Source organism: Ailuropoda melanoleuca, chromosome 1, assembly GCF_002007445.2.
Source record: "Ailuropoda melanoleuca isolate Jingjing chromosome 1, ASM200744v2, whole genome shotgun sequence".
NCBI lineage: Eukaryota > Metazoa > Chordata > Mammalia > Carnivora > Ursidae > Ailuropoda > Ailuropoda melanoleuca.
In genome coordinates this window covers 109,516,115-109,528,792 of record NC_048218.1, presented here as the reverse complement: position 1 = coordinate 109,528,792, position 12,678 = coordinate 109,516,115, and the positions used below count along the sequence as shown (strand labels likewise).

General features: G+C 54.5%; 1 protein-coding gene across 1 annotated transcript in view; it reads right to left on the bottom strand.

Moving 5' to 3' along the window:
* Positions 1-9,913: 9,913 nt before the first annotated feature.
* Positions 9,914-12,678, bottom strand: part of PPIA (peptidylprolyl isomerase A) — a 3,152-nt gene continuing 387 nt past the window's right edge. Inside the window, exons 2-5 of the mRNA XM_034665042.1 lie at positions 11,632-11,662; positions 11,396-11,484; positions 11,009-11,181; positions 9,914-10,248 (exon numbers count right to left, since the gene is read on the bottom strand). Coding sequence (XP_034520933.1) covers positions 10,116-10,248; positions 11,009-11,181; positions 11,396-11,484; positions 11,632-11,662 — 426 coding nt within the window. The 3' untranslated portion in view covers positions 9,914-10,115. The remainder of the gene's footprint in view (positions 10,249-11,008; positions 11,182-11,395; positions 11,485-11,631; positions 11,663-12,678) is intronic.

The window sequence follows — 12,678 nt, the reverse complement described above, 5'->3', positions numbered from 1 at the left end:
ACACATTTTCTTTGAAAACTCCGCACATGACTTCTGTGGTTTTGTCTCTAAGCCCCTAAATCAATCTGAGAAAGTGAAGAAGTCGGGATCCACGGACGTTCGCTAGCTGGCTCCGGCTGGCCGCAGAGCCGGCGTTTGAACTCAGGCCAGTCTGACTGCAGGTTCTGGGCCCTGGTGACACAAAGGGCGCCATGGCACGGGGCGGTGGGGGAGGGGTTCTGCTGCCAGTCCGTCGCTGGGCAGGCCCTGCTCTGGTTTGCTCAGAGCTTTGTATGGAAAATGTGATTAACACAGGTCTGGATGTCACTCGGAAGAGCTCAGTCTAACCCCTGGCATGACAGCCCGGGGGCCCTGTGGGCATAGGTCACCTTGTGTCTGTTTGTCACAAAGCGCTCTGGAATCTGCAGGTGTGGGACGCACTCGAACCTCCGTGGCCCAGAAGCAGCGGCTCCCTACAGCCATCAAGGCAGAAGGCAGGGCTCCGCCGACAGTCCGGGCACACAGCCTCCCTGGCCAGTGTCCAACCAGCCCTGAGAGGCCCTTCCAGGCCCCAGACGAGCTTCCATTTCCTCCCGGATCCATCAGGGGCCTCAGTCCTTGCTGGATTCCCATCCCATCTTCTCCCTCCCCTTCCCTCCTGTCTTCTGCCCCGACGGTGAGCACAGCCTCCATATTACTCCCCACACATTTCATGGAAGCAGCTTCGACTTGCCACTTTCTAGAGCACACATCCTGATCTTGGAGGCTCGCAGTTCCTCCTGCAAATGCCCCAAGCCGGACCCTTCCCCGCTCCCCACCCAGGCCACCACGCTCCCCTCCCGCCCAGCCTCCCTGTTCCAACCCATGCGACGACGCATCACTGCCAAATTTATGGCCCCAAAGTCCCTCCCTTTTAATGTGTCACCCAGTTCCTGGGCTGGGTCCGTGCACCCCGTGAAGCCCTTCCTCTGCCGAGCGCTCTGTGGCCGGATTCCGCGCCTTGTCAGCAGGCGTGACTTCCTTCCACCCCCGGCTCTTTGGCTCTTCGCTGTCCTGCGAGAGGGGCGCGCTCACCAAAGCAGTTTCACGTGCAGGCCATCAGTGACTCTCTGGTGGCCTCACTCAAGGACGGGCGCTTGAGGCCACATGCTGCATACGACGGGGCCCCCAAGGACTGGTGCTGCCCCTCCCACAGTCCACAGGTCGTTTTATCAAGTAACACCTTTTAAGGTTCGCTCAAAGCGTGTAAAATTTTAAAAAATATTTTGAAATGTTCAAAAGGGTCCAAATAGGAACACCTCCGAGTTCAGACGAGGAAAGCTCAGCTGAGGGGTGGAGGACCCGGGAAAGTTTGAGCAAGTGACAAACAGGGCCTTGCCAGCAGTGGGGACCAGACCACGGGGGAGGGAAGGACGCATTCCTGGGCAGCGAGGGCTCCAGGCGAGGACCCCACAGGCGCATGCTGCGGGCTGAGACAAGCGCTCTGCAGGAAGGGTGGGGGTCAGATCTGACCGAACGGGTGGCGTTTTGTGAGTTGTGCTCCTCAACTGTCTGCCTCCGTGGAGTTCCCGTGTCTACACAGCGAACCCCTAGGGGAGGCTGTGGCCTGAGAGTGTGAGGAGGAGCCTGGAGGACACGGGGTGAAGGGGGAGAGAGCTTAGGACAGGTCACCTGAACATGCAGACAGTCGGATGTTGAGGAGATGTGGGTGTGTCCGCGTAGACGCACCGTGTTCGGCAGAGGAGCGTGAGGCCTGCGTCAGCAGAGCCCAGGACAAAGGGCCCAGGGGAAGAACCTCGCGCAGGCAAAAGCGGGAGAACTCCTCCCGAACCAGGCAGCACTTTGCATGACCGCGGGCCCCGGGCATGGTCGGAAATGCCCGCTGCCAGAGGGCAAAGGGAGCCGTTTCAAATCCACACGTTGTTCTTGAGAGAAACCCTAGTCTGGTCCTGGCTTCTACCACCTTCCTCCTTCCTTTGGCGCCAAGAGAAGGAACACTTCCTGTTTCTCCAGCCCAGACCAAGACAGGCACCCACGTTCATCCCGTTTGCAAACGTGGGTAAGAGAGCCTAGCCGACGTTCCCACTCATTTTTTTTTTTTTAACAAATAAAAATTCCACTGAGCAAGGTTTGAAAGATGAATTGCTGCATCCTTCATGGAAGCCTTTTGCATTCAGTCCGACCAGGGCTGCTCCTGGCTCGCCTGATGGCTTAGCGGAGGTTTGCCTGGGCCCCCCAGTCCTGGCCCTGATTCCCAGCACTCTGCTGCGGGCTTTGCTGCCATCAGGATCTCCCGATACTTATCATTGAACCAAAGCACGGAGAGGGAAGACCGGAGGCCGGCCTCTGGCTCTGCCGGCCAGCCCTCCACAGGAGCGGGGAGCAGGGAACCCTTCCTTTGAAAAGCTCTGACCTGGAACAGAAAGGGGTTTGGAATGCAGGTGCAGATACGGGCCTGGCCATGTGACCGGTGAACAGGACACCACTCACTCTGGACATGCATCGCCGTGTGCCTGATGTGAAGGGATCTGACCAGCTGAGGCGGGCGCTCTGCCCCCCAGGCATCTGTGCCGGGCCCTGGCGCTGGTTTCCATTCCCCGGCCTAGGAGAGGGCGCTGAGGGTGAGCCCGCACCGCGGGGCCTGCGGCACGAGGTCCTCATGGCCCTCCTGGCCCTTCCGAGCCCCCCACCTCCCAGCAGGGCCTCAGGGACAGGGAGGGGGCTTCAGAAAGACTCTGGGCCCTCAAGAGCTCTGCCCCCTCCCCATGCACTCTGGAACACCAGATCAGCCTAAGGACGCGAGAGATCTTCAGGGGAAGAAAATACCTTCTTTTGCAGTTTGCCGGGCGCGGGTGTAACTTCTCAGCTGTCTGGATTATTTCACGGAGAGGTCAGTGACCTCCGGGCTCTCAAGCAGACAAATGGGCAGCAAACCTGGACATAAGTTGAGTTTAACGACCCCCCCCTTCGGCCCCCGGCCCCCGGGTCATCATACTGGCTGTGCGTGATTTCAGGGCCCAGAACACTGGCCAGAATGTCTCATCAGGGGGATGCACGATGCACTGGAGCACGGCACCCGCGGGGGGAGAGGGAACGGGGTCCTGGACGCCACCAGCACTTTCTGTGAAGAGGCAGAATGGGGAGATCATGGCGCTGACATCTGTGGGAGCATCATTTCGTATCACCTGTGTCGTTGGCGTGACAGGTGCACCGGGCCACGTATAAACAGGCTCATAGGTCAAAAGCTATTGCCTCCTTTCTGGGTTTACCAAGAATCCATTTGATGTCTTCCCAGATCTGTGTAAGCAAGTGAGTCATAACTATTTTAAGTATGCAATTCGGTTAACAATTATGTAAATCCATTATGAAATAAGTAGTAATTTCTACGACCAGTAGGTTTGGAAAGAGCCCATGAACGCAAACTCCTGCTTGAGAAATGAGTGGCCTGAGGCAGCTGGGAAAGATCCGGGGTTCGCAAAGGTCGGGCCTCAGGAAAGGCGGTGCATAGACACCCTAGTGGTGGGCCCTGCGGGTCTGTTTGGAATAAAAATCCCGTGTTTGGAGCCCCTGGGTGGCTCGGTCGGTTAAATATCTGCCTTCGGCTCTGGTCATGATCTCGGGGTCCTGGGATCAACCCCCGCATTGGGCTCTCTGCTCGGCGTGAAGTCTGCTTCTCCCTCTCCCTCTGCCTGCTGCTCCCCCTGCTTGTGCTCTCCCTCTCTCAAATAAGTAAATAAAAATATTTTTTAAAAAAATCCCATGTTTAAGGTGTCTATACCAGTCAGGAGTTTCTAACCAACACTTTCCAGTTCACCCTTGGAGCCCGATGGCGGGAGAGCCAGCAGCATGGCCCAGGACAGTCCTTCCTCAGCCTGAGCAAGACGCCAACTGCAGATCCGGGGATGCTCACGAAGACAAGGGTGTCTCGCTGTCGGCGTGCAGTCTGGGTGATTTCTAGCTTTCGTTTTTGAAAACTGCCTAATAAAGGGATAATGAACAAAATGGTATTTTTTAGCAATAGCTTTGTCTACATGAAGCATTTTGAAGTGAGCCAATTCTACTGATTCATTTTGGAATGTGTGTGTTTGAGACTCTCACTGTGTAATGCAGGTAAAATGGGTGCCTGGTGGCACCCACGGGGACCCCGCTCTTCCGGCTGCTCCCAAGAGTATTCTAGGCACAGATGAGCCCCAAACTACATTCCACTCTGCTTTTTGCAGAGACTGTACCATATGTTATATGGCGCCCTGCTGCTCTTACTTTGATTTTCTTCTTCTAAAGTTTATTGGAGGCTATTTTGGAGACGTACTACATTGTTTAACAGGTACGTCCTATGATTGTCAGTGATGTTTAGTGAGGGAGCTCCTGGGAAACGTTCCCCTGAAGATGGACGGGGCGGGGCTGGACCCCTCGAAGTGCATGAGACCACCCCCCTGGTGCTCGACCATCTGCCAGCTGTCTGTGCACACGAGAATCGCATATATGATGACCTGAGTCTAGAAATCCCTTTTACATGTAAACACAGGATCTGCGCTGGATGGTTGAAAACGTTAGCATCCCGGCATTTCCCAGGCCTCCCTCCACGGGCCATCAGAAGGAAGCATGATCACTTGCTGCAAGCCGTGTGATGGCGCCCATGGGATTGGGGACACCCAGCATGCACCCCTGTGCTTGTGTGCATGAAGGGGTGCACCCCAGCCTCCCACTGCGCCCGGGATTGGCCTCTGCCTGGACGCAAGCATTCAGAGTGAAATGCATGACATCCCCATTAATGACTTCCCTCCCTTCTCCCGTCGTGCTCACTCAGGACACATGATTTTGCAAAATCGTGTAGGTAAGAAAATGATGAGTTCAGGATAGTAAAGGAATATGATTGGAAAGGCTACTATAAATTAACAAGTTACTGTCATTCGTGTAACTAGTCCCCTGTGGTGGATATTTACACTGTTTCCAGCTTTTGGTCTCGGGTTGTGAGTTCAAGCCCCACGCTGGATGTGGAGCCCACTTAAAAAAGTAATCCTGCCAGGACTTGCCTTGGGTTTGGCCACAGCTTGTTTTTCCCAGATTGCAAATCATTTTTTTTTTAATATTTATTTATGGGGCCCCTGGGTGGCTCAGCTGGTGAAGCATCTGCCTTCTGCTCAGGTCATCAGGTCCTGATTCAGGTTCTCTGCTTAGTGAGGAACCTGCTTCTCCCTCTGCCCCTCCCCCCCATTCGTGCTCACTCTCTCAAATAAATAAAATCTTAAAAAAAAAAAAAGATTCATTTACTTAGAGAGAGTGCGCATGCACAAGTTGGGGTGGGGAGGAGCAGAGGGAGAGAGAGAATCTCCATTAGACTCCCCACTGAGCCCAAAGCCCGACGCGGGACTCGATTCCAGGACCCTGAGATCATGACCTGAGCCAAAATCAAGAGTCAGATGCTCAACAGACTGAGCCACGCAGGCGCTGCCTGCAAATCTCTTTTATTCTTGAATAAATTCATCTTTCGTTGGCAAAATCAATAAAAGTTACCCCTGCCATGAATGTAAATTTTCACTGGTGACTGCCTCACACTGGTCCCAGCACACCACTCACCCCAGACGACGTGTCAGCCCCAGAGGCCCCCCCCCTGCACAGTCTACACTCAGTACACAGTCAAACCGACCCTTTAAAAATGCAAGATCCATGGATCTTATCTGGATCCACTTTCTAATGAACAGGGATAAACTATTCCAACTGGGAGTAAAAAACACTTGCGAGACAGTTGAAAACACGGGAAAGCGATTGGATAGTTGATGATATTAAGGAATCATTATTTTAGATGCAAATAGTGGTATTTTGGTTATGTTAAAAATGCAAATTCACATCTTTTGGAGACACACTATGTGCTAAGACATTCTTGCATGTATCTGGAATTTGCTTCGAAACAGTCCAGTTGGAGGACGGGGAGGAGGAGGGAGGAGACAGCAGACACACACATGCACCCTGGAGTCCTCCAGTGCCCTGGAGGTCCATGAGCCATGGTGAGCAGTTACTGTCCAGGGAGCCCAGAGCGGGAGCTTACGGACCAACGGTAGGGCTGTGGAAAAGAGGAATATATCCACCCGAGTTTAGGTGGTGACTTTTGTTTTTTGGGTTTTGTTTTTTTATTTTTTAATAATTTTTTTAAAGATTTTATTTATTTGAAAGAGAGTACAAGCAGGGGGAGTAGCCGAGGGAGAGGGAGAAGCAGGCTTTCCGCCAAGCAGGGAACCCAATGGGGGGCTTGATCCCAGGACCCTAGGATCATTGACGTGAGTCAAAGGCAGACTGAGCCACCCAGGCGCCCCTCTTCTGTTTTTTTTTTTTTTTTTTTTAATTTTATTTATTTGAGGGAAAGAGAGAGAGAGAGAGCCCAAGAGGTGGAGGGGAGGGGCAGTGGGAGAGGCAAGCTCCCTGCTGAGTAGGGACCCTGACCCGGGACTCTGAGACCATGACCTGAGCCGAAGGCAGACACTTAACCCAATGAGCTGCCCAGGTGCCCCTAGATGGTGACTTTTGGATGCATGCATCTCCTCATCTCCCCAGACCCTGTTGTGACTGCGGCAGTGGGAGCTGCCCCAGGGAGGGCTGCCCCAGGGAGGGCTCACTGACTGCGGCCACCAGATTGAAGCCACACAGAGGTCAGCTCAGAGAGGTTCGCGCTATCCAGTGGGGGATGGCGTGAGTCTCAAAAATGATACTGTTTGTAACAGGTTGAGTAAAAATCCGTGAGTCCTTAGTAATCAGAAGAGGGAGAGATTCGAAATTTACTCTATTTTTATAGCTTCAGAGTAATAATTGCTTCAGGCCAAGACCATTAATTGATGGTAAAGCAGAGCAGCCAGGCAGAAGGTCTGGGAACAGGGTCTTCACACGGAGGCCCACGCATCAGCTGCTCGCTGGGAAGAGGACAGAGGCCCTTCCAGTGGGGCTGTGTGGAGGGCAGGGCCGCCTCACTGCAGAGTCGGCCTGAGGTCATGTGTACCCTACAAGAGACAGGATCGTGGGCACACAGCATCAGCCACAGAGTCTCCCTGCTACAAATGTCAACTTGAGACTAATTAACATTCTCAGCCTCACCTCCGGTTTACCGAGGAACAAGGAAGTAAGTACGTGGACAGGTGACATTGGGCAGCTCCAGAATCAAGGATGTTCCACGGAGTCAACGTCCGGGCTACTTAAGGAGCCAATGACATAAAGAAAAAGTGTAGGCCGGGGTGCCTGGGGTGCTCAGTGGGTGAAGCATCTGCCTTCCGCTCAGGTCATGATCTCAGGGTCCTGGGATCCAGCCCCCCCACCCCCATGGAAGTGGGCGTGACAGCACATGGGCCCAAGGATGGGGTCTTCCTGGGGCGATAGATTATGGTGACGATTGCCCAATTCAGTAAGTTCACTGACAATTATTCTCTTAAGAAGGGTGAGTTTTATGGTGTATAATTATAATCTCAATTAAGTTAATAGAAATTATAGTACACAAAAAAAGTAAGGATCATTGTGGATTTAAAAAAGCCAGAGACACAGAAGAACCTGATATGGGGCCTGGGCTAGGTCCCGGCTGGGCCGAGAAGGGCTTTATGGAAGGCATTCCGATTGTAGGGGAATCACACTGTAACAAACTCATTCCAAGGCCAATGGGGAAAACCTGAATATGGACCGGATACCGCCGATTCTATGGATTCTGCCCCATTTTCAGAGGTGACGAAAGCATTGGGTGAGCTCTTGCTGTCCAGGGAGCACGTCTGGCCAACTCCCCTGGGCGTGGGGACACTGAGGTCACACTGTAATCCAGACCCTGCCCGTCCTGCCTTCTCCTGGGGGCCTTTCCTCACGGAGCGCTGATTTACCCTGACGGCATAGCTTTGAGCTTGCCTCTCTCTTTTTGAAAACCAAGCCCAGTATGTTTTCAGGGAGACACATGGCACTGGAGATCGACAGGCACAAAGATCAGAACCATGGCTGCCTGTGGCGAGGGAACCAGGACCACGCCGCTGAGGATGGGCAAGCCAGACTGACTGCTGCTCTTCTTTCGGGCCCACTGGGTGCCCTGATGTTGGGCAACTTCTAAAGGTGGCCCCTGAGAATCCCCACTCCCTGGTTCTACGTGCCCTTGTGCGGTCCCCTCCCCTCGAGTGTGGGCTGGACCTAACAGAACATAGCAACCGCTTTGGGATGTCATGTGTGTGACATGTTGTGAGGACTGTGACTTCCACTGCTGGATGCCACCGGCCTCGGGACTCTTCCCCCTGGCCCCGGAGAGGCCTCAGCTGCGCCGTGCCCAGACTCCTGACCCACAGGAACGGAAAGGGCGCGTCACATTCCGCAACGCTGGGCACACCGCAGATCACCAACCCAATCAACATGCTTCTGTCGATGAAGTCCCTTGCTCTGGAGGAACGTGAGGACGGGGTCTACAGTCAGGTTTCACAGTTTGCTCCGCTGTTTGGGAGCCTCGTCTGGGCCCAGCACCAGCCTCGGCGCCAGGATTCTCGGCACAAGCTGGGCGAGGCCCCGGGCTCGCACTCGAACAAGACCTTGTTCACACACACGCCTCGTGCCAGGCACTCCGTACAGGAAGCAGTCGTATGCACCGTGAGCTCTCCCCTCACTTGGTCAGCTCTCCGGGAAAGCCACTTGGGACCTGGCGGGGTCTCAGTACCTGTGCTAACACAGGAAGCTCCTTCGGTCACTTTTCCGGCACCCAGCACGGTGTGTCGGCACCACCGTCCAGGACTGGTCCGCTGAACAGACAACCGCTGACCGGGTGTGGATGATTGGGGACTAAGCTGTTAACCAAGGGACCAAGGCAGGCTGAGTTGATGAAAGGTCGTCTATCCTTACCTGCGCAGGAGCCCCGGAGGACAGGATAAAATGACACAGCTGCAGGCGCCACCAACACTTGGTGCACAGGGAACCGGCCAGCAGCCAGACGAACCGCAGACATTCGCATACCATTTGGACAGAAATGGCTGCTGGGTCAACGGCCCCCGTAGGGAGCAGAGGCTGTTCCTAGCTTGTGGTTCTAGACCCTTACCAGGCTCCCTTCAGCCCCCACAGCGAGCTCCTTACTGCACATTTGCACACTCGGTCTCAAGCCCAGCTCCCAATCGGGAAGGGCCTCATCTCAACAGCAACTCCTGGCTCAGGATGGTCAGGCTCCCACGACAGCAGGACTGCAGGACCAGGAAAGGGAAGCTCCTATCAGATGTGGGGATTCCTGTCACGGGGCAGGGGCAGGCACGGTACCGGGCTCCCGACGCCTTTCCCCATCACTTTGTCAACCAGCCATGTCATTGCTCGGCTTGATTGCTGACCTTTTCCCCCTAATTCTGTATTCCAAAAGTAAATGGGATTCAGCTACCCCAGAATACGGTCCAAAGACCTTTCCCGAGCTCTCCTGCTGATCATGGCACACCTCTAAAGCAGCAATCACCCCAAAGATATGTGAACCAGAACCAGGCACAGGTGAACCTGGGGGGGCGGGGCTGTCAGGGAAGCTTCTGCCTTCAGGACCAAGTCCCACATCTGATCCCACATCGGGCTCCCTGCTCAGTGGGGAGCCCGCTTCTCCCTCTCCCCCTGCTTATTTTCTCAAAAAATATCTTAAAAAGAGCCTGTGTGAGTAATGGGGGGAACCTAATGCCCCATTAGAGGAGTGCTGGCAGACTTCTGTCCAAATGAAGGGTTACAGGAGTTAGGACTAGGTTCCTACAGCAGTCACTTTGTGCCCTGATGTGCAGTCAGCACCCCCCCCAGCTCTGGTCCAGCCTGGTCACCACCTGCTCAAGTCCTGGCTCGTATATCTCCTGCCCCCACAAACTTTATGGACACCCCACACCAGTTATTTCTTGGATCAGGGGAGCAAACAAACCTGCAGCTGTGAGTGAAAGCTGTATAGCCCCAACTCCCCTCCCCCCAAACAAGGACAGACAAATGTGGTTTAGGTTTTATTTCATCATCATAAACTGAACTCTGCAATCCAGCTAGACCTGGGGGGAAAGAACCATGGAGCCCGCAGAACTGCAGTGAGAGCACAGAGATTCTGGGGTATTTCGAGCAGGTGGGGGTGGAGGGGTGCTCTCCTGAGCTACAGAAGGAATGGTCTGGTAGTTAAGATAAAACACAAGTCAGATTTATTAGATCTGTCCACAGTCAGCAATGGTGATCTTCTTGCTCGTCTTGCCGTTCCTGGACCCGAAGCGTTCCATGGCCTCCACGATGTTCATGCCCTCTTTGACCTTACCGAAGACCACGTGCTTGCCATCCAACCTGCAAACAAACGGCCAGCATCACCAACAGGGACGAAGAAATGGCTCACACTGTGCAGGGAGGGGAATGGGGCCCTGCGCCCCAACATGGCACACCCGAGAGAACATCAGAAGGGGTGTACTCGGCCTTTAGGACCACCTCACGTTGGCTCAACACTGTAAACATTGCATTCATCTAGCTAAACAAATAGCAACACCACAGATGACTGGAAAGGTCTCAAAAGGTGGTGTAAGGTTCTCCAACTGCTGTCAAAAATCCTACGCTTAGACTGAACCCCTAGGGGCACTTGGGTGGCTCAGTTAAGCAACCGCCTTCAGCTCTGGTTATGATCCTGGGTTCCTTGGATAGAATCGAGTCGGGTTCCCTGTTGAGTAGGGAGTCTGCTTCTCTCACAGCCTTTCTGCACCCCCCCCACCTGCCCCGTGTGCTTTCTAATAAAAAGACCCTAAGAACCAACAAGCACATGCTAATCGAACTTTTTGGTCAGTAACCCCTCCACCCAACGTGGGGCTTGAACCTGCAACTCTGAGATCAAGCATCTCAGCCTCCTGTGACTAAGCCAGCAAGGGCCCCAAATTACCACGCAACTCAACTACTCGGCTGAGCACCCTGTCTCACTAATCCGGTATCTTGCTTTCTGTAGCACAGAACCTGAATTTGTAGCTTCCGCTCGTCCTCCCGCTACTTCAGATGGAAAACAGGAAAGGGGAAAGCGAGGAATTAGCGCTCTTCAGTTGCCTTCACCGTGTTCTGCCCTTACCACTCGGTCTTGGCAGTGCAGATGAAGAACTGGGAACCGTTTGTGTTGGGTCCTGCGTTGGCCATGGACAGGATGCCAGGACCCGTGTGCTTCAGGATGAAATTCTCATCATCAAACTTCTCCCCATAAATGGACTTGCCGCCAGTGCCGTTATGGCGTGTGAAGTCCCCACCCTGTGAATGAGAGCAAAATCTGTCACTCCTGGCAGTGTGATCAGAAAACATGCCAACCTGCAAGGATCCAACATTAAAACACAAGTTTAAACTGGCTCCTGAAATTAAGTGAGACTCAAATGGTAGAAAACAGCTCATACACACCTATGCTGAAATACTCTAGCTCACTCTCAAATTAAGAAAACCACCCAAATCAGACCAGTGAATTTCATACCTGGCACATAAATCCTGGAATAATCCTGTGAAAGCAGGAACCTTTATAACCAAATCCTTTCTCCCCAGTGCTCAGAGCACGAAAGTTCTCTGAAAACCAAACCAAACAAAAAAACACACCATATACATATATATGCGCACACACCCAAATTTTTTAAATGGTATATATACCTCAAGAAGTTAAAAAAAAAAAAAAAACCCAAACCAACCCCAAAACCCCCCAAACCCCACACTAACCTGCTGTCTTTGGAACTTTGTCTGCAAACAGCTGTAAGAGAAAATGAGTGTTAATTAACAACATCTGCTGGCGTATTCTGTTGCTTCGTAGCCATGTCTTTAGGGGCTTCTGAATCATAAATTCATTTTCTCACTAAAAGAAAATGCTTCTTCAGTAATTATCGTGAATCCCAAAAAAGAACGGCTCCCGGCAGCCTGGAGGTCCTATGGGGTTGCGTTAGGCAACACGAGACCGAGACCCAGACATGCCAAAAATCCAGCACCAGTAATGAGTCAGTGTGAGGCTTCTAAAACATGCCTCCCAGCTTCTCAGTGCTTCACACCTTCCCCCAACACGCGCAGGCTCCTCGCGCGCGCACCGCCTCCCCCGACTGCAGCTGCCGCAAGCGCTCCCGCAAGAACAAGCTGCCACCCCCCACCTGCTCGTGCAGCCGGGTCCCTTGCCAGCGGCAGGGTCCCGAGCACAGCCAGCCCTTCGGGAAGACCAGCTTAGGAACGATGTCAAACCCCCGTGATGGCATCACCTAGTCGGTTCTCCGGGCGGGGCGCCCTGGGTCGGGAGTCCCCGCGGGGCGCGGAGCCCACTTTACACGTAACTAACGCTTCGTGTATGTACGGAGTCTCCGATGTTCCTGCCGGGAAGCCCTCGCTCCGCGGCCCCCGCCGCAGCTCCGGGCTGCCGCAACTCCACCCCGCTCCCCCCCAGGCCACTGGGCACCCAAGGCCAGCGGCCCCGGCACTGGCCGGCGAGCACACAGGCGCCTCCCGCAGGGCCCCGCCCCCCCGGCCGCGGGGCGGGGGACAGGGGGAGGTGACGCGGCGACTGGATCCTCCGCCGGAGGCCCCCAGGACGGGATTCCCCCCCACCCCCGCAGGTGAGCTTCCAGGAGGGGCCAGGCCGTGCCACGTGCGGAGAGCGACCGGGCCCGCTCGCGTGCGCCGCCCGCTCGGTCCGCAGAGCCGCCGGGGAACCGTTGGGCGGGCGGGGCCGGCGTCGTCGGCGCAAGGCGGGGGCGCCGCACGCTTCCGCCGGGCGGGGCTGGCCGC